Source organism: Nansenia antarctica, assembly GCF_963989245.1.
Source record: "Nansenia antarctica genome assembly, chromosome: 17".
Classification (NCBI taxonomy): Eukaryota; Metazoa; Chordata; class Actinopteri; order Argentiniformes; family Microstomatidae; genus Nansenia; species Nansenia antarctica.
The window spans coordinates 13792028-13811769 of record NC_137687.1 but is presented as its reverse complement, the minus strand read 5'-3'; the positions used below and the strand labels follow the sequence as shown (position 1 = coordinate 13811769).

Genomic DNA, 19742 nt, shown 5'->3' with positions numbered 1-19742 from the left:
ATCTCTGTGTGTGTGTGTGGAGCTCCCACTGTGCCAGTCTATACTGCACGGCTCCGTTCTAGCTACCTAGCTGATGGGAAGTACCATACGAGGCTAGCAACCCTTGCCTGAGAAGCTCATGCCCCTCGGCACTGCGTCTCTCCCTCCTAGTCTCATTGGTCCAATCTAGAGTATATCCCTCTTTTTTTGTATTTGCACTTAGTTATTATTAACCTATTAGTAATGGATGTAGATGGAGAAACCTGGAATCAGTAACTGTTTGGAGTCTTGAAGATATTATCTGGGCTATATATCTAAATAAGTACACTGAGCAAACAATAATCTGTGGCCCGTCATGCCCATCTGTGTGTTATCTATAACTGACATGGAAGGTTTGACGGTCCTCTCTAGCGCCCCCCTCTGCATTTTTCACAAACTGCCAATCAAAGTAGTCAAATAGCATAATGTAGTGTATTTATTTGGTCAGGTACTACCGTTCTAGCCATTCGTCCGATAGAAAAACAACTTAAAACAAGGCGTTATCATAAATAAATGTTATATTAATAATGTTAAATTAATTCAAGTTATTATTTAAGATAAATGTCGACGACAAATTCAATGGCATACAACAATTAAGGGAAAAGAGAGCGCACAGCGCAGACAATTTAAGCAAGGTGCTGGCAACGAAACAAAATCCAATTAACGGAAGTAGAAGCCGCACACTCAAGTTCCACATGAGTTTCAACGGTTTCAGCCGTAGCCTTTGTCTTTTAAGACTTGACAAAGGCTACGGCCTTTGTTGCATCTGGAACTTGAGTGTGCGGATTTTACTTCTTTTAATTAGATACAACAATTAAACCACACACAGCATTCTAATTTAGAACCAAAGACGAAAAAGAAAGAAAGAAAAGAAAAAAACAGAATAAAGAAAAAACAATACACTTTACCTACTAAAAATACAATACATACAATATCCTAGAGTGCTGATATGGCCTGTTTCTTATGCTGTGGAGGAGGTCAAGCTAGGAATGTGCTCTTCAGCCACTATGTTGTCCTACAGGGAGCGTAGAGAACTACCTCCTAAAAGCAGGTTTTCAGCAAGTATAGTTTTTAAATCGTCATTAGTTGAGGTCAGGTGGGATGCGGATCCAAGATTCATGCTTTGTTGATGTTGGTCAGCCGTAAAACTAGTTCCTGACGGGGGTGGAGGAGTTTCCTTTGACAGTCTTCTTCATATGATGGTAGTTGGGCAGAATCTTCATGAGGAAATCTAGCTGGAGTGTCTGAGGCTGCACAAGGAAAAATACATCGAATAAACATCCGAAACATGAACGAACTCCTCTCCGACAATTGACGCATTGACATTGACACATTACGATACTATCAGTTTCACAAGTGTGTGCGGTTCTTTTTGCTAGTGGTTTAAAGCTGTTGGAATATCCTCTATTTCCTTCAGGATGAGGAGGTAAGGGAAAGGCATTGTGGAGACTAACCTGTGGCCTCTCGGTCTGCACACGCCTCATGCAGTTTGACCCATAGATGACTGTGTTCTCTGGGATGACTTCACATGTGTTCACCTGGCAACACGCTCCGACGATACAGCCACTGGTGAGGATGACGTTCCTACCCAGGTCAGCTGGGAACACAGAGCCAAGGTTGAACATCGAACACAAATGAATCATTGAGAGAGGGTCTTGTGGCAGACTTACTCAGAAATGACAGCTGGAGGGTATATACCATTATACCCTGAACAGAAATATAAACGCAACACTTTTGTTTTTGCTCCAAGTTTTCACGAGTTGAAATCAAAGACCTAAGACTTTTTTTATGTACACAAAAGGCCTATTTCTTTGCATTGCGCTGTGTGATAAAACTGCACATTTTAGAGTGGCCTTTTATTGTGACCAGCCTAAGGCACATCTGTGCAATAATCACGCTGTGTAATCAGCATCTGGATATGCCACACCTGTCAGGTGGATGGATTATCTCAGCAAAGGAGAAGTGCTCACTAACACAGATTTAAACACATTTGAGAACCCAATTTGAGAGAAATAGGCCTTTTGTGCACATAGAACAAGTCTTAGGTCTTTGATTTCAACTCATGAAAAATTGGACCAAAAACTAAAGTGTTGTGTTTATATAAGTGCAGTCCATTTATATACAGGGCCCTCCGTAAATAGTGGCACAGTTTTTCTTATTTTGGCTCTATACTTCAAAGGTTTGGATTTGAAATCAAACAATTAGTATGAAGTAAATGTATAGAATTTCTGCTTTTATTTGATGGCATGTGTACATATTGTTTTACCATTTAGAAATGACAACACTTCCGTACATAGTTACGCTATTTCAGGGCACAGATTAATATAATGTCCAAATTAAGCGTTCCTGTTTAGTCTTTGGTTGGCAATCCTGTACTGTACTGCAGCCATCTTCATCTTCAAACATTGTTGTTTGTTTTGAGGTTGACACTTTTTGGCTCTGAAACACTGCCCAGTTGCTATGGCAATATGTTTGAGGTGGTATACTACATACGTACTTCCTGTATGATCAATGACTGTGGACGCCTTTGCTTGTACTCGAGCAGACAAGATGTTGCTGCCGTTAGCAGTTACACCATCAATGACGACAAGTAAGCCAGTTCGAGTGCTCAAACCATAACACCCCCTCTTATTACCTTTGGTGCCCTGAAACAGGTGGCCTATCGATACAAAAGTGGTGTCATTTCTAGATGGTGAAACCAACACAAATGCCCTCAAATAAAAGATGAGAATCTCTACTTTAATCTCATACTAATTGTTAACTTTTTACAAACATTTGTAAGTAGTATAGAGCCAAAAGAAAAAACTACTTCACTGTCCCATTACTTATGGAGGGCATTGCATAATTGTAAATGTGCAGACATCATGCATGTTGAAACATCATTTTCAGTCAAATACCATACCTTTGGACTCAATTACATTGTTGTCACCAATCTTCAAAGCTTGTGATACTTGAGTTGGTTAAGGTTTTAACACCGCCAGACATACAGAACATCATAATAATAATAAACCTTTGTTCTGGGTTGACACATTCACTAATCTCTTCTGTAATGTCCTTTTGCTATCAATCATTTCATTAATCAATTAAACAACACCTGCAGTTTATGGCCCTCTAAAATAGCACAGCATCATGCTGTGCATGACGCCCTAATCTACAATGACCCATCACTGTAATCACAAGCAAATAGAAGGATACCACAGCCAACTTCAAACACATTGTTGATCCCAATCGTCATGGTCTTGGGTTCGACTCCTTCAGTGTCAGGCATGATGTTTTCTGGATAACTAAAGTTGAATGCAAACATAGAGACAAATCGTTAGTTTAGAATGATAAGGTTCTATCTCCGTTTAGGGCAGTTCAGAGATATTGAGCGTCAAAGTGTTTACATTCCATTATGTTTTGTGAGATGGAACCTTTGTATTTTATGAATTACTAACTAAAAAATGTCAACATTTAAAAAAATAACACCACACAGACACCTAATGGATCAGATTATGTAAAAAACTCAATTATGACAAAAATGGAGATAGAACCCTATCATTCTATCGTCACGATATAGCAGAGGTGCCATACCTGTTAATGATCAGAGCCTGTTCCTCTATCAGATTGCCCTCGCCAATGACAATAGGACCTGCCTCTGCGATGATCCGGGCTTTGGGGTGGACTACTGTCCTTGGTCCTGTCAAAAAGAAAACAGAGCATGTTTAATAACCAAGCAACCCTATGGCACTACAGCCATGGTTAGATAGTCCTGTAAGTCTGTGCAAAATAAACTGTTACTGTTATGAAGGCCCACAATTTAGAGCCAGTTTAGTTTCCCCGAATCAGCCCTATTTTGCCCCTGTTATTTCCTTTATTATTTTCCATATTATTCATGTACGTTTTCATGAAGGTGTATGTATTGTTATTGTAATGTTTATGTATATGTTTAATGACGTGGTATATCCGGGGTGTGTCCGTGACCCGGATGCTGTGTCCGGTTGATATATATAGGGACGGAAGTGCTCTGTGCGTCAGTGTGACGAGAATCAGAGTGATGAGAGTAACGAGAGAGAGAAGAAGCAGAGAGAACGAGAAGTCGATCTAAGATGGCGGAGTCAGTAACACGCACACCGTGCTGAAGCTGAAGACCTGAAGAGTGATTATTGAGTTCACAACTGTGATAGCCCGTTTAGCTGTGTTCCCGTTAGCCAGCCTTGCCAGCAGCCGGCTGCTAACGTTGGACCAAGCGAGACCCAAGCTGGACAGAGCCGTCGCCTCCACGAGTGGATTGCGACCGACCGCTGACTCCACCGGAGCTTACCGTGGACCCCCGGACCTGAGCCCTTCACACCTCGTCGTGGACTACGAAGAAGCCCCTTTCCCTTCGAGTTGCTACGTCACCCCCCCCCTTTGTCTGCTACCTTCCTCGAAGCACATGCGAGCTCCAACCAGGCCTCAACGCGCTCCTTTCAGTCCGGGACTCTAAGCCTGTTCAGGCCAGATACTGTGAGTGAGTGAGTGTGTGTGTGGCCGGCGGGGAGGGAGTATATTTGGGATGTGTATAATTTGTATAAATAAATGTGTTTGTTCATATGGGATACCGTTACTGTGTGTTTAGTCGTCTGTTAGCTAATGTTAATGCTAATGCTAATGCTAATGCTAATGCTAATGCTAACGATAGTACTGCTAGTCTAAAGGGTTGCTGGCGCCCCCTGCCTGTATCCTCCTACACTGCCTATTTAGCTCAGAGTTAGTTAGATAACCAGCCCTTCCTAAATTCTACAGTCCTTTTAGCTACTCCCTGGTTACAATTGGTCCTTCGAGCCGGATAGGTTGTGTAGTGATAGCATGGCTGAGCGCAGCCAACCAGACAAGACAGTTACCCCCCCTTCTCCGCCCCCTGAGCCAGAGCCACGACCACAGAGAGTCCCGCGGTTGCCTCCGAGGTTACAGGAGTATGAGCTTGAGCTCGAAAGCTCACTGAGTGGTAGCGAGGAGCGCACTCCACGGGATACAGTGGTCGGAGAGGCCGAGGTGTCCGCCGGCGCGCGGGTGGCTAGCACCGAGACAGCCCTCAAAGAGCACCAGCCTGAGGATGAGATGGCAGAACAGCAGGGTTTTGCCGTAGAAACGGAAGAGCAGGAAGGAGAGGCCCGGTCCGACAGCGCCTGCGGGCGGAAGAGGGAGGGCCTCAGCCTTAACGATCTGCCTCCCAGTACGGCGCGCTCGAGACCTAGCTCCTGCCGTTCAGTGGCTTCCTCCCGGTCCAGGGTTTCCGTGGGCAGTTCTGCCTCTGGGGCGGATAGCCTGCACTCCAGAGGGAGTAGTGCCGCGCTGTCAGAATGTATGCGCCAACAGGCCGAGATGGCGTTAGAGCGGGAACGCCTCCAGTTCGAGCGTGAACGCCTCCAGATGGAGGGGGCGGAACGCGCGGCGGAGAGGCAGCGCCAGGAGGCGCTAGAACGTGAACGCCTCCAGATGAACGGAGCGGAACGTGCGGCGGAGAGACAGCGCCAGGAGGCGTTAGAGAGGGAACGCATCCAGTTCGAGCGCGAGCGCCTCCAGATGGAGGGGGCGGAACGCGCGGCGGAGAGGCAGATGGCGAGAGAGCAACTGCACGCGGAGAAGATGGAGGAAATGATGCAGACCATGCGCGACGTGTGCATCAGCAGAGCTCCGTCGGCCCGTAGCTCCAGAGCATCATCCGCACGGCCCTCTCGAGTGCCATCTCCTGAACCCCCCGCCGATGGCTCCATGACCCCCGCCATGACTGTCCAACTACAGGCCCAGCTGACCACCTGGAAAGAAGAGGACCAGGGACCCGACCGCTACGCGGCCCAGAGGGAGCCAGCGTCGCTGCCCGGGAGGGGAGCCATTTCCCAAGAGCGTAGCACACCCCTAGGTCCTCCAGTGAACCAAGAGGCATGCAGGCCGGACACCCAGACCGTCACTCCAGCCCCGATCATCCACTACAGGATGTTTCCCCAGGTGGAGGGACCCAAGTTCCCCTTCTTCAAGGACGAGGACAGGAGCCAGTATGTGGAACTACGCATCTGCCTAGACACGCTCTTGGACGACTCCTGCTCAGAGTCCTACAAATATGCGATTCTCCTTCAGCATGTGAGGAACCCCAGAGCCCACAACATGGTTCTGGCCCATGCCTCCGCACCGACACCTTACACCAGAGCGCTCGCCGACTTGGATGCCCGCTACGGTCGTCCCTGGAACCACGCCCTTGCTGAACTGCAAGCCCTCGAACAGCAGGCCCCCATCAAGGATGAACGGGCGCTAGATGACTTCGCGCTCCGCGTGCACACCTTGGTTGGAATGCTGAAGACGCAGGGCCCAGCTGGCGCCAGCGAGATCAACAGCACCTCCAACGTAGAGCGGCTGCTCCGCAAGATCCCACGCTTCCGGCAGGAGAGGTTCCGGCGACAGCAGCGCGTTCGTAACCCCGGGAAGTTGGGTCTGAGCATGGCTGCCTTCGCGGAGTTCCTACTGGAGGAAGTGCATGACACCAACGTAGACGCCATGGGTTACGCTGAGCCGAAGAAGGAGAGGGAGAAGGGAGACCGCTGGGACAGGCCGAGCTCGAACCGAGGACGCCCAGTAGGAGTGCTGCACACGGAGGAGGAGCCTCGGAGAGAGAGGAAAGCCCGACCTGAGGGAAAGGATTCCTCTCAACCCCCTCAAAAGGGACGGAGAGGTCCACCGCCATGTCCGTACTGCACCAGCGAGCACTGGTTCAATGAGTGCAGTGACTTCAACAACCTGAGTACCGAGGCCAAGCAGAGGTGGCTCGAGGAGAACAAGAGGTGCTGGAACTGTGGGCGCGACCATCTGGCTAAGAACTGCACCTTGAGGAGAAAGTGCAACCGCTGTGAGGAGGTCCACCTCAACATCCTACATGAGGTCTCCCTCGCCAGGTCCACGGAGGGCACCAGAAGCCCTAGGTCCGGTAGCGCACCGGAAGAGGAAACACCTGTCTACTATCTAGACCCAACCCAGAGCAGCGGCTCCAAGGTCCTACTGAAGGTGGTGAAGGTCCGACTGCACCACAACAACGCTGTGTACGACACGTACGCCGTTCTAGACGACGGGTCGGAACGGACCATCCTCCTCCAGGAGGCAGTGCGCCAGTTGGGGCTCCACGGGACTGAGGAGAAGCTGACTCTGCGCACGATACGTCGCGACCTGAAAGAGGTCACCGGGGCGAGAATCAACTTCTCTATCTCCCCGGCGGGGCGGCCGTCGGATAGATATCGGCTTCAGAATGTCTTCACCGCAGACCAGCTAGCGCTCTCCCGCTACGACTACCCCCTGGAGAGATTACGCGCAAGATATTCCCACCTACGGCGAGTAGACCTACATCCGATAGAAGGAGCGGAGCCAACCCTTCTCATCGGCTCGGACAACGCTGCACTGATCGTGTCGCTCCGTCCTCCGCTGAGAGGACCACGAGGCTGCCCGATGGCTGTTAAGACTGCGCTTGGGTGGGCCCTCCAAGGCGCTACCGAGTGGAGAGATAGAGACGGGAGAGCTACGTCATCCCTCCATGTCCGCACCGAAGAAGTGCAGACCATCAACTGCCTTCACACCAGTGTGGACTCCATGAATGCGGCGCTACTAGACAACGTCCAGAAGCTGTGGACGCTAGACGTTGCGCCCTACAAGAATGAGAAGCTCTACGTACGGTCAAAGGAGGACGTCTACGCCCTAGACCTCCTTAAAGCAAAGACAGTGCGTATCGAAGTCCAGGGCGTGAAGAGATACGTCACACCACTACTCCGAAGAGAACCCATGCCAGAGTTTCGAGTATCCCCTCGAACCGTCCTACAGTGTCTGTCCAGCACTGAGAAGCGTATGAGGAAGGACGAGGTCCTTGCTGCTTCTTACAGAACTGAGATGAAGAAACTGACGGAGTCCGGTCTGGTGAAGAAGCTTGAGCCAGCCGAGGCGAACCAGAGTGCCGAGTCTTGGTACCTCCCGCACCACAATGTTCACCACAACGGGAAGAACCGAGTGGTCTTCAACTGTAGCTACCAGGTGGGGAAGCTCAACCTCAACCACTATCTTCTCCCTGGTCCAACCTTGACCCCGGCCCTCTTGGGAGTTCTGGTGCGCTTCCGTCAGCAGCCGATCGCAGTCAGTGGTGACATTAAGCGAATGTTTCACCAGGTCAGGATGTTGGAGGAAGACAAGCCACTCATGAGGTTTCTCTGGAGAGAGGACCCGAGCGACCCCGACCCCTCTATCTACCAGTGGGAGGTGCTACCCTTCGGGACAACCTGCAGCCCCTGTTGCGCTACCTATGCGCTACAGACTCACGCCGCGCAGGAGACGGCACCTCCTGGAGTGTTTGACGCCGTCCATAAGAGCTTTTACGTGGACAACTGCCTCCACAGTTCGAAGACAGCCACGGAAGCCCGTCAGCTAGTCCAGGACCTGCGTGCTCATCTCCAGGAGGGTGGATTTGAGATCTGCCAGTGGGCCAGCAACGACCCGCAAGTCATCAGAGACCTCCCGAAGGAGGCCACCTCGACCAGCAGCGAGGCTTGGGTCTCTCACTCACCAGATGATGCTCAGGAGATGACGCTCGGACTTATCTGGCAGTTCCAGACCGACACTCTACGTTATCGCAATAAGCCTGCCAAGCCCCAACGCGTCACGATGAGAACGATATACAGCACTCTAGCGAGCCAGTACGACCCGCTGGGATATATCGCTCCCTTCACGACGATGGCCAAGGTGCTTGTCCGGGAGCTGTGGGCCCAAGAACGAGGATGGGACGATCCTCTGCCTCGTCACCTAGAAGAGAAGTGGAAGGCCTGGGAGCAGGAACTTCCCACTCTCCAGCACATCAAGCTGCAGCGGAGCTACTTCCCTCCCTCCACGGACCTAGAGAGGAGTGTCATCACGCTACATGTATTCTGCGACGCCTCGGAGATGGCGTACGGGTCCGTGGCATACGTCAGAGCGGCAGAGCTTGGAGGTGAAGTCCACGTCTCGTTTGTCCTGGCACGTTCCCGAGTGGCGCCGAAAAAGCAACAGTCCATCCCAAGACTGGAGCTGTGTGCTGCCCTGAACGGCGCGCAACTGGGAAGGTTCCTGCTCGACGAGCTCCAGCTACCTCTGATGAGCGTCACCATGTGGTCCGACTCAACTACCGTCCTCCAGTGGTTGAAGTCCAGCTCATGTCGGTATAAGGTGTTCGTGGGCACCCGAGTCGCAGAGATTCTGGAGTTGACTGAGGTGAACTGCTGGCGTTATGTAGACACCAAGAGGAACCCTGCTGACGTCATCACGAGAGGGGCAACTCTCCAGGATCTGGCTGAGCCCCACCTGTATCACACGGGACCAGACTTCCTACAGGAGCGGGAGTCAGAGTGGCCATCCACGCCGGCGTTAGCCGAAGACAGAGAGGACAAAGAGCTGCGTAAGACGTTGTTCTGCGGAGTCACCCAGGTCGTAGACCCTGAGACTACTCCAGGAGAGGAGTGTGAGACGCTCGAAGAGCTGCAGAAGAGGATGTTCTGCTCCAAGGCCGGTCTACCCCTAGATACTACGCTCAGCGCCGAAGATTACACCGCGGCGGAGCTCCTGGTGCTGCAGAGTGCCCAACAGGATGCCTTCTCCCGAGAGCGGGAGTGTCTCGAGAAAGGGAAGCCGATCCCCTCGGACAGTAGACTCCGCGGCTTAGCTCCAGAGCTCGATGGTGTTCTCATTCGCGTGGGTGGCAGACTGCGCCGCGCTCAAGATCTAGACCTAGACACGAAGCATCCCATCGTGCTTCCCCCTAAGCATCAGGTCACCAGATTGGTCATCAAGCACCATGATGACAAAGTGCAGCACGCGGGTGGAGAGCGTGTCTTCGCGGAGGTACGACGGAGATTCTGGATACTCCATGGACGGGAGGCGGTACGGAGATATCAAAGGTCCTGCTCGGACTGCCAGAGGTGGCGAGCCACGCCGCCGCAGCCCATGATGTCCGATCTGCCCGAGGACCGGCTGCGACTGAGACAGGCTCCGTTCCACTCTACTGGGGTCGACTGTTTCGGGCCACTCCTAGTCCGAAACCGGCGAGCCTCCGAAAAGCGGTGGGGCATCATCTACACGTGCCTGACGACGAGAGCAATGCACCTTGAAGTTCTGCACCAGCTCACAAGCGACAGCTTCCTCATGTCCTTCAAGAGGTTCACCTCCAGGCGAGGGACCCCTAAGACCCTCCGGTCGGACAGAGGCACCAACTTCGTCGGTGGTGAGGCCGAGCTGAGGGCGAGCTACGCTGCGATGACTGAGGAGGCCCGTGACAGACTCGCCTCCCAGCAAGTGAAGTTTGAGTTCAACCCCCCAAATGCTCCACACTTCGGGGGAGCCTGGGAGCGGGAGATTCGCTCGGTAAAGAACGTCCTACGTACCATTCTCGGACAGAAGGTGCCTACCGATGAGGTACTCGGGACTGTACTAGCAGAGATTGAGGGCATCTTGAACTCCCGGCCCCTAGGCTATACCTCCAGTGATGTAGCAGATCTGGATCCCATTACGCCCAACTTCTTGCTGATGGGGCGGCGAGACTCTGCACTGCCTCAGGTAGTCTACGACCCTGCAGAGCTCACCGGAAGAAGATGGTGGAGGCACAGCCAGGTGCTCGCGGACCAGTTTTGGAGGCAGTTCATACTGCACTACCTGCCGACCCTGCAAGTCAGGCAGAAGTGGACGAGGGAGAGAGACAACTTGTCCGAAGGTGCCGTGGTACTGGTGATCGACCAGTCCCTTCCACGCGCCGCCTGGCAGACGGGCAGAGTGACCAAGGTCCTGCCGGGTCCGGATGGAAGGGTGCGGACGGCCATCGTGGACGTTGGTGGTCGCACTTACACCCGACCTGTGGCACGCCTGATTGAGCTCCCTCAAATTACGAAGGACACTATCACCTCCTACCTCACGCTGCTAGAGCAGCCTAGCCAGTGTGCCTTCCCTAGTTAAATGAAACCGAGGGTTTCATGGGGCGGCTGTTATGAAGGCCCACAATTTAGAGCCAGTTTAGTTTCCCCGAATCAGCCCTATTTTGCCCCTGTTATTTCCTTTATTATTTTCCATATTATTCATGTACGTTTTCATGAAGGTGTATGTATTGTTATTGTAATGTTTATGTATATGTTTAATGACGTGGTATATCCGGGGTGTGTCCGTGACCCGGATGCTGTGTCCGGTTGATATATATAGGGACGGAAGTGCTCTGTGCGTCAGTGTGACGAGAATCAGAGTGATGAGAGTAACGAGAGAGAGAAGAAGCAGAGAGAACGAGAAGTCGATCTAAGATGGCGGAGTCAGTAACACGCACACCGTGCTGAAGCTGAAGACCTGAAGAGTGATTATTGAGTTCACAACTGTGATAGCCCGTTTAGCTGTGTTCCCGTTAGCCAGCCTTGCCAGCAGCCGGCTGCTAACGTTGGACCAAGCGAGACCCAAGCTGGACAGAGCCGTCGCCTCCACGAGTGGATTGCGACCGACCGCTGACTCCACCGGAGCTTACCGTGGACCCCCGGACCTGAGCCCTTCACACCTCGTCGTGGACTACGAAGAAGCCCCTTTCCCTTCGAGTTGCTACGTCACCCCCCCCCTTTGTCTGCTACCTTCCTCGAAGCACATGCGAGCTCCAACCAGGCCTCAACGCGCTCCTTTCAGTCCGGGACTCTAAGCCTGTTCAGGCCAGATACTGTGAGTGAGTGAGTGTGTGTGTGGCCGGCGGGGAGGGAGTATATTTGGGATGTGTATAATTTGTATAAATAAATGTGTTTGTTCATATGGGATACCGTTACTGTGTGTTTAGTCGTCTGTTAGCTAATGTTAATGCTAATGCTAATGCTAACGATAGTACTGCTAGTCTAAAGGGTTGCTGGCGCCCCCTGCCTGTATCCTCCTACACTGCCTATTTAGCTCAGAGTTAGTTAGATAACCAGCCCTTCCTAAATTCTACAGTCCTTTTAGCTACTCCCTGGTTACAGTTACCAATAGTCACATCTCCTCTGATCTCACTCTCCACACACACAACTGCTCCAGCTGCAACTTTGGCACTGCAAGAAATACAAGGAAATTGTGATTATTGATTATTGATATTACTGTTGGTCATAAAAATATGATGTGATGGGTGTCACCCCTGATGGAGCTAGCTGGAGTTAGCTAGCAAGTATGGCTACTTCTGGCTTAGAAATGACAATAGCAGCTTTATAATTGGATAACAAAACAATAAGAGATTGTAGCAGCATTATCCAGAATGATTTAGGTCTAAACTGTTGGAAAGACTTTGTAGCAGAAATGTAGAAATGTACCTTTTCTGTGTCATCTGTTTAGTGTTTGGGTCCGTCATCCTGCAGCAGCTAGCTAACAGTCGTCACTTGATTATAATTCCTGAAAAGAGCAGATTGATTGTTGATGTCTGGAACACATCGAGACTGTGACACTACTCCTCTCTGCTGGAGAGGTACTGGTAGTGCAGAAATTAACTATTCTCTGCCTCTATTCTGTCTCGATGCTTTCCTTGTCTACTTTCTTTAATTTTAATTAAATGTAATTAAACATTCTTTAATATCCTGCTTTCTGCAGTGATGGACTGACTGGACTGAAACAAAGATTATTAACGTTAGGCATTCTTTCACCACATTACTTTTGCTTATCCTGACCTTTCAGATTAAAATAAATAATAATAATAATAAAAATAATCTAAAAGGAAACAATTGAGACGGGCAGATTGGGAAATTATTGCACAGAAAGTTGAGAAAGTCCTGAGATATACAGGTGCAACTCCAAAAACTAGAATATCGTGCAAAGGTTCATTGATTTCAGTAATTCAACTTGGTCTTTCAAACTTAGATATTACCGGTATATAGACTCATTACATGCAAAGCGAGATATTTAAAGCCTTTATTTGTTATACATTTGATGATTATGGCTTACAGCTTATGAAAACCCCAAATTAAATATCTCAGAAAATGTGAATATTACATGAAATCAATAAGAAAAGGATTTTAAATACAGAAATGTCATGCATAATATAACACAACAACAAAAATCACATTACATAAAAAATTACATCAATATACGGGTACACAGAGTACAATTCTTGGGATCAGGTTTATTCGACATTGGCATTGCAGCAGAATATACAATCAATAATAAAATAAAGCAAGAATATAAAACAACAAAATCAACAATAGCATCAATAGCAGGAGAATGCAAACCCAACAATAACAGAATAAAGTTAATGAGTAGGGTGATAATAGAAACATGAAGGATGAGGTAATAAGGTGAAAGGTGATAGTTGTACTACAGCTGGACCGGCCGTGCAAAAAGCTGTGCAGATTCCAATGACATGAGATGCAAGTATGCAATAATATAGTTCAGATATGATGCATTACAGGACGTTCAAGTAGTAGTCAGGTGGGGCAAAAAATGCTGTGCAGGTTGCAACAGGAAAGTTGATAACTTGTCTTCATTCGATGGCGATTCATCATACAGTAAAGACAATGACCCAAAACATACTGCTATAGCAACTAGGGTGTTTTTCAGAGACTAACGAAAGTGTAAGGTTATTGACCGGCCAAATCGATCTTCCGATTTAAATCCAATTGAACCTGTATATCGTTTCCTAATGATAAGATTTTAACAACTTCAGATGGCTCCAGTACAGGCCTGACAGAGCATCACCAGAGAAGATACCCAGCATCTGGGTTGCAGATTTCAGGGAGTTATTACATGCAGGATTGTCAAGCAAATACTAAACACTAAACAAACTTTAATTCAGACATTATATGAATCCGTCTGATTACTTTTGGTGCCCTGAAATATGGAGACTACGTATAAAAGGTGAAACAAACATGTACAAATATTGACAATACACTTGTCCAATCCACAATGTACTCTTTTTTTTTTTCCCAAGTATTTTTATTCAAAAGTTACACAGTACAATATGATTAAACATTTTACATATTTTTTTTTTTTAAATACATTTCTGCCCACCCCCCCACCCCCCCACCCAACCCCGAACATTTCCTGCAGGGCCCTAAAGTTACATTGGCATAGTAATAACATTAAAAAAGGAAAAAGAAAATAGATTAAAATAAAAGTTCACATTAGACAATAATAATGTTGTTGTATCACAGCTGCAACCAGGTAACTACCAAGACAGTACATACAGGATCTACAGAGACATAGACAGGTCATCGCAACATTACATGGACCAACACTAGAGAGGTGACATGTCAGAGGCCTGCATCCCTTAGGTTGGAACTTCAGGGAGAGTCTTAAGACCATCAAAATATGCCAACACAGAGCCCTATGTAGAATAAAATTTGCTTGTGGAACCTCTAATTGTGTATTTAATTTTTTCTAATTTAAGATATAGCATTAGGTCTCTCAGCCATGCTGAGACTGTGGGCGGTTTCGGTGATTTCCAATCAAGCAGTATTCTCCTCCGAGCCAATAGGGAAGCAAAAGACACGCTATTCTTTTGGATGTTAGTCAGTCGGTCGCTCTCTGAGACCCCGAAGATGGCAGTCAGGGCATTTGGTCGTACATCAATACCCAGTGCCTCGGACATAATTTTAAAGAAATTTGACCAATATCCAGTCAGTTGAGGACAGGTCCAAAACATATGGGTAAGGTCTGCTGGGGCATTGTGACACCGATCACAAATATCGTTAAGCTCAGGGAATATTTTGGATAGTCTGTGTTTACTGAAATGGACACGATGAAGAACTTTAAATTGTATAAGTCCAAGTCGGGCACAAGAGGTGCTCCTATTCACTCTGTCTAATGCATTGTTCCATGTTTCATCTGCTATTTGTTGACCAAGTTCTTCCTCCCAGCTTGTTCTAATCTTATGAATTGACTCTCCTTTAAGGGACATTATGATGTCGTAGAGTCTCGATATATGACCTTTTTGACTGGTGGGAGTATCGAGGATTGTGTCAAGTACAGATAATGGAGGCATGTTAGGGAAGGACGGGCATTGACTTTGGATGAAATGACGGATCTGGAAATAGCGAAAGAGGTTCGAGTTAGGTAGATGGAATTTATTTGAGAGGTCACGAAAGTTTGCAAATATGCCATCTATGTATAGGTCTCCAAATTTTACAAGGCCCACCTGTCGCCAAAGAGAAAAGGTTACATCTTGCTTTGCTGGAATAAAGAGGTGGTTGTGACATATTGGACTCTGGATTGAAAAGCTTTGAAGTTTGAAATGTGCTCTAAACTGGGACCATATTCGGAGAGTAGAGACAACAACTGCACTGTTGGTGTATTTAGAGGGAGATAATGGCATCTTAGATGTGACCAGGGCGTGAAGAGAGGACGAGGAACAAGACTTTGCCTCCATCAGGCACCAGCCCGCATTTGAAGAGTGAGTCCAGTGGACGACTTTCTGTATGTTAGCGGCCCAATAATAGAAAAGAAGGTTTGGAAGGGCTAGGCCCCCCACCTGTCTATGCCTTTGAAGTATTTCTTTGCGGACCCTCAGAGATTTACCACCCCAAATAAAAGATGATATAAGCCTGTCTATAGAATTAAAGAAGGATTTTGGAAGAAACACGGGTAGACATTGGAATAAATATAAGAATCTGGGTAGGGCATTCATTTTGACCGAATTTACTCTGCCTGCCAAGGACAAGTGGAGAGCATCCCATCTCTGAAGGTCAGATTTAAGTTTGTTTACGAGAGGTTCGAAATTATGTTTGTAGAGGCCTGTGAAGTCCCGGGTAATATTAACTCCTAAGTATTTAAAACCAACTTTGGATGTTTGAAAGGGCAAGCTGCTCTGGGGGATCTGAAGCGCCAAGGCGTTTAACAGGAAGCATTCGCTTTTAGAGAAGTTCAGCTTATATCCAGAGAAGAGGCCAAAACTGGAGAGTAGCTTCGTGATGTCAGGCATACATGACACAGGGTCGGACATATATAATAACAGGTCATCCGCATATAAAGATAGCTTGTGTTCCGAGCCCCATCTCTGTATCCCATGCATAAAGGCTGCAGATTTGAGTGCTATTGAGAGGGGTTCAAGTGCCAAGACAAACAACAAAGGGCTCAACGGACAACCTTGCCGTGTTCCCCTTGACAAGGGAAAGTACTGAGAGCGGGTCCCATTTGTGACCACCGATGCCCTAGGGGAGGAGTAAAGCAACTTAATCCAGGAGATATATTTGGGCCCAAAACCAAATCTTTGTAAAACTTCAAACAAATATGTCCACTCGACCCTGTCGAATGCCTTCTCAGCATCCAGTGAGACAACTACTTCTGGTATAGTATCAGACGCAGGGGAGTGTATCACGCCTAAGAGACGACGTATATTCGAATAGGAGTGGCGGCCTTTGATAAAACCAGATTGGTCTGTCGATATTATATCAGGTAGGATGGGGTCTAATCGGGTAGCCAGAGCCTTCGCTAGTATCTTGGCATCCACATTCAAAAGTGAGATAGGCCTGTAGGAACCACAGTTAGAAGCAACCTTTCCTGGTTTAAGCAGAAGTGTAATAGATGCCTCTGTAAGTGTTTGTGGTAAGGTTCCTCTGTCCATGGAGTCCTTAAACATGTCTAGAAGCAAAGGGGCCAATTTAGTGGTGAATTTTTTGTAAAATTCGATTGGATAGCCATCCGGGCCTGGAGCTTTCCCACTCTGCATTCCCCTAATTGATTCAATTATTTCCTGCATTTCCACGGGTCTATCTGAAATTTCTTTCTGAGAGCGATTCATTTGGGGAATATTTAATTTATCAAAAAACTTTAGCATAGGTGAACTGTCAGAAGGTGTTTCAGAGGTATATAACTTTGAGTAAAAAGTTTTGAAAGTGTCATTAATTGCAGTTGGATTAACTATGTGTTCGTTTGAAGTATTTATAATCTCTGATATGTATTGAGTGGCAGACCTGCATTTGAGTTGATGGGCCAGAAGTCGTCCTGCCTTTTCTCCATGTTCGAATACTAAACCTCGTGAACGAAGTAATAGTCTCTCAGCCTGATCAGTAGAAGACAAATTATACTGTGTTTGAAGACCCAGTCTTTCTTTGTATATCTCTGGTGAAGGGGATATAGAATATTGTCTGTCCAGTTCAGATATGGAGTTCAGGAGGTTAATCTGTTCATTTTGTTTTGCCTTCTTTAACTGGGCCGAGTATGCTATGATCTCACCTCTAATGACAGCTTTTAGTGTTTCCCATAATAAAGATGGGGATGTTGAATCATTTTTGTTTGTTTCAAGAAAATTGTCAATTGTCACAGACATTGTCGAACAGAAATATTTGTCTGCAAGTAAGGCTGTATTTAATCTCCATGGTGGGCGTTCTCTTCGGTTAAGAGAGAAGGAGAGATCCATCAAGACAGGAGAGTGATCGGATTCAACTATGGTTGAATATTTAATTTTCCTTATTGAGGGGAGAAGTGATTTGTCTATAAAAAAATAATCGATCCTGGAGTATGTGTGGTGTACATGAGAGAAGAATGAAAACTCTTTGCTTTGAGGAAAGCTGTATCGCCAGGGGTCCACACATCCTATCTGGGATATAAAAGTGTTCAAAGCTGCAGCCATTTTTGAAGGGGACCTAGATTTAGGGTGAGACCTGTCTAAGCTTGGGTTGATGGCACAGTTAAAGTCACCTCCCAGGATTAATGTTTGTGACTGCACATTAGGCATGGACGAAATAAGCCTTTTGATAAAATGTTCATCATCCCAATTTGGAGCATATACATTCGCAAGCAAAACTCGTGTGTGAAAGAGGGAGCCAGAAACCATAATAAATCGACCTTGTGGATCAGAAATGATATCTGTTGGAGTGAATTGTATTTTTTTGTTAATTAAGATTGCTACTCCTCTCGCCTTAGCACTAAAATTAGAATGGAATACTTGCCCCACCCAAGATTTCCTAAGTCTATTGTGATCCTTGACTACCAGGTGTGTTTCTTGCAAAAAAGCTATATCAATTTTATGATGCTTAAGATGGTTGAAAATTCTAGTTCTTTTAACTGGTCCATTAAGGCCTTTTACATTCCAGGAAGCAAAGCTCACTGGTGATCCAATATCTGTCACTGTGCTATTTGGTATATTAGCCATTTAGAATATTTGGTACCGTGTACCGGACTTGGAAGGATATAGGCTGTATACCGCATTGAAGGTAAAAGTGCAAAAAATTATGAGAAATAATAAACGTTAACCAATGATAACCCCATAGGACCCTGCACCCCCTACCCATTGAACTAAATCCCGATGACCCCCCTCCCACCCCCACCCCTCCCATCCCGAAAAACACCCATGTTCCTATGCTCGCCTTCTGAACACTGACGAGCTGCAGGACCTTAAACTTCTCTTGTCTCTCCCGGTAGGACATCCTACCTACAAAAACCTACAAAAACCTCCCTCTTCTAAGAGGTTCCCGACATAAGTATATCAATTGAAACATGTAGGCTAGTAACTTATATGAAGTGTAACAATACACAGCAATTAAACACACATTTTAACCTAAACAAAGCATAAACATATTTGTATTATTAACATGACCAACTTGGCAAGGGCATTGTTAACTATGGTAAACATAAGACCGTGGGCAATAGAACAAAAAACAAATCGAATCACATCACCGTACTCCTCCGTGTGTGCTTTGCTGCCCTCTGGTGTTGAGCAGCTGATCGTCAGTACACAGTCTGTAGTTCGCCTCCTCCGTGTCTGCTACGCTGCCCTCTGGTGTTGAGCAGCTGAACGTCAGCACAAAGTCTGCAATTCGACTCCTCCGTGTCTGCTATGCTGCCCTCTGGTGTTGAGCAGCTGAACGTCAGTACAAAGTTTGTAATTCGACTCCTCCGTGTGACCGTGTCTGCTATGCTGCCCTCTGGTGTTGCGCAGCAGCTTGTAACAACAGTTCTTGACATTAAACTTGAAACTAGTCTTCTCCAGCTGTTGCAGTGTTGATGCGACGATCATAGAACTCTTTAGCCTCTTCGGGTGTCTGGAATTCGAATGTTTTGTTCTGAAAGGTGACGCGGAGTCTGGCCGGGTGGAGCAGACTGAACTGAATCTTCTTGTGATAAAGAGCTGATTTGATGTCGTTAAATGCTGCTCGTTTCTTGGAAAGGGCCGCGCTCAAGTCAGGGTAACATCTGATGGTTCTGTCGTGGTAGCGCAATTCGTGCTGCCTGGCCCAACGCAGCGCGCGTTCCTTCTCCTGATAGCGAAGGAAACACACCACGAACGGCCGTGGCGGAGCACCCTCCCTGGGCTTGGGACGGAGGGAGCGGTGTGCCCTCTCCAGCTCCGGTGGTCTCTCAAATACTTCCCCTCCCATAACCTCCACCAACATCTCAGATATGAATTGGATCGGGTCCTGGCCGTGTTCGCTGCCCTCAGGTATGTTAACAATGCGTAGATTAACCCGGCGAGATCTATTCTCAAGGTCTTCAATTTTATCCATAAGGGACGTGATGGCTGTTTGTAGTGTCTCCACTATTTTCTCCGTGGCATTGACCCGTTCGAAGTTTTCACCTGTTATGGTTTCCATCGAGACCAAGCGGCTTTGGAATGAGTTAACAGTGGTTCGCAGGGAATCGACAGAGTCTTGTAATGGTTTCACAGAGTCTCTGATCAGAGTGGACATATCTTCATAAAGGCTGGCACGTTGTTTTGCCAATTCCGAAATTAACTGAATGAGTTAACAGTGGTTCGCAGGGAATCGACAGAGTCTTGTAATGGTTTCACAGAGTCTCTG

General features: G+C 47.5%; 1 protein-coding gene across 1 annotated transcript; it reads right to left on the bottom strand.

The window, feature by feature from the left end:
• Positions 1 to 882: 882 nt before the first annotated feature.
• On the bottom strand, positions 883 to 12367 carry LOC308172876 (dynactin subunit 6-like; the record flags this gene model as incomplete). Its single annotated transcript, XM_080547826.1, has 7 exons — positions 883 to 1268; positions 1473 to 1615; positions 2921 to 2968; positions 3214 to 3302; positions 3592 to 3697; positions 12010 to 12074; positions 12330 to 12367. The coding sequence occupies 7 exons, from the start codon at positions 12365 to 12367 to the stop codon at positions 1167 to 1169; spliced, it is 591 nt and encodes a 196-aa protein (XP_080403952.1). The 3' UTR covers positions 883 to 1166.
• Between the last annotated feature and the right edge of the window lie 7375 nt (positions 12368 to 19742).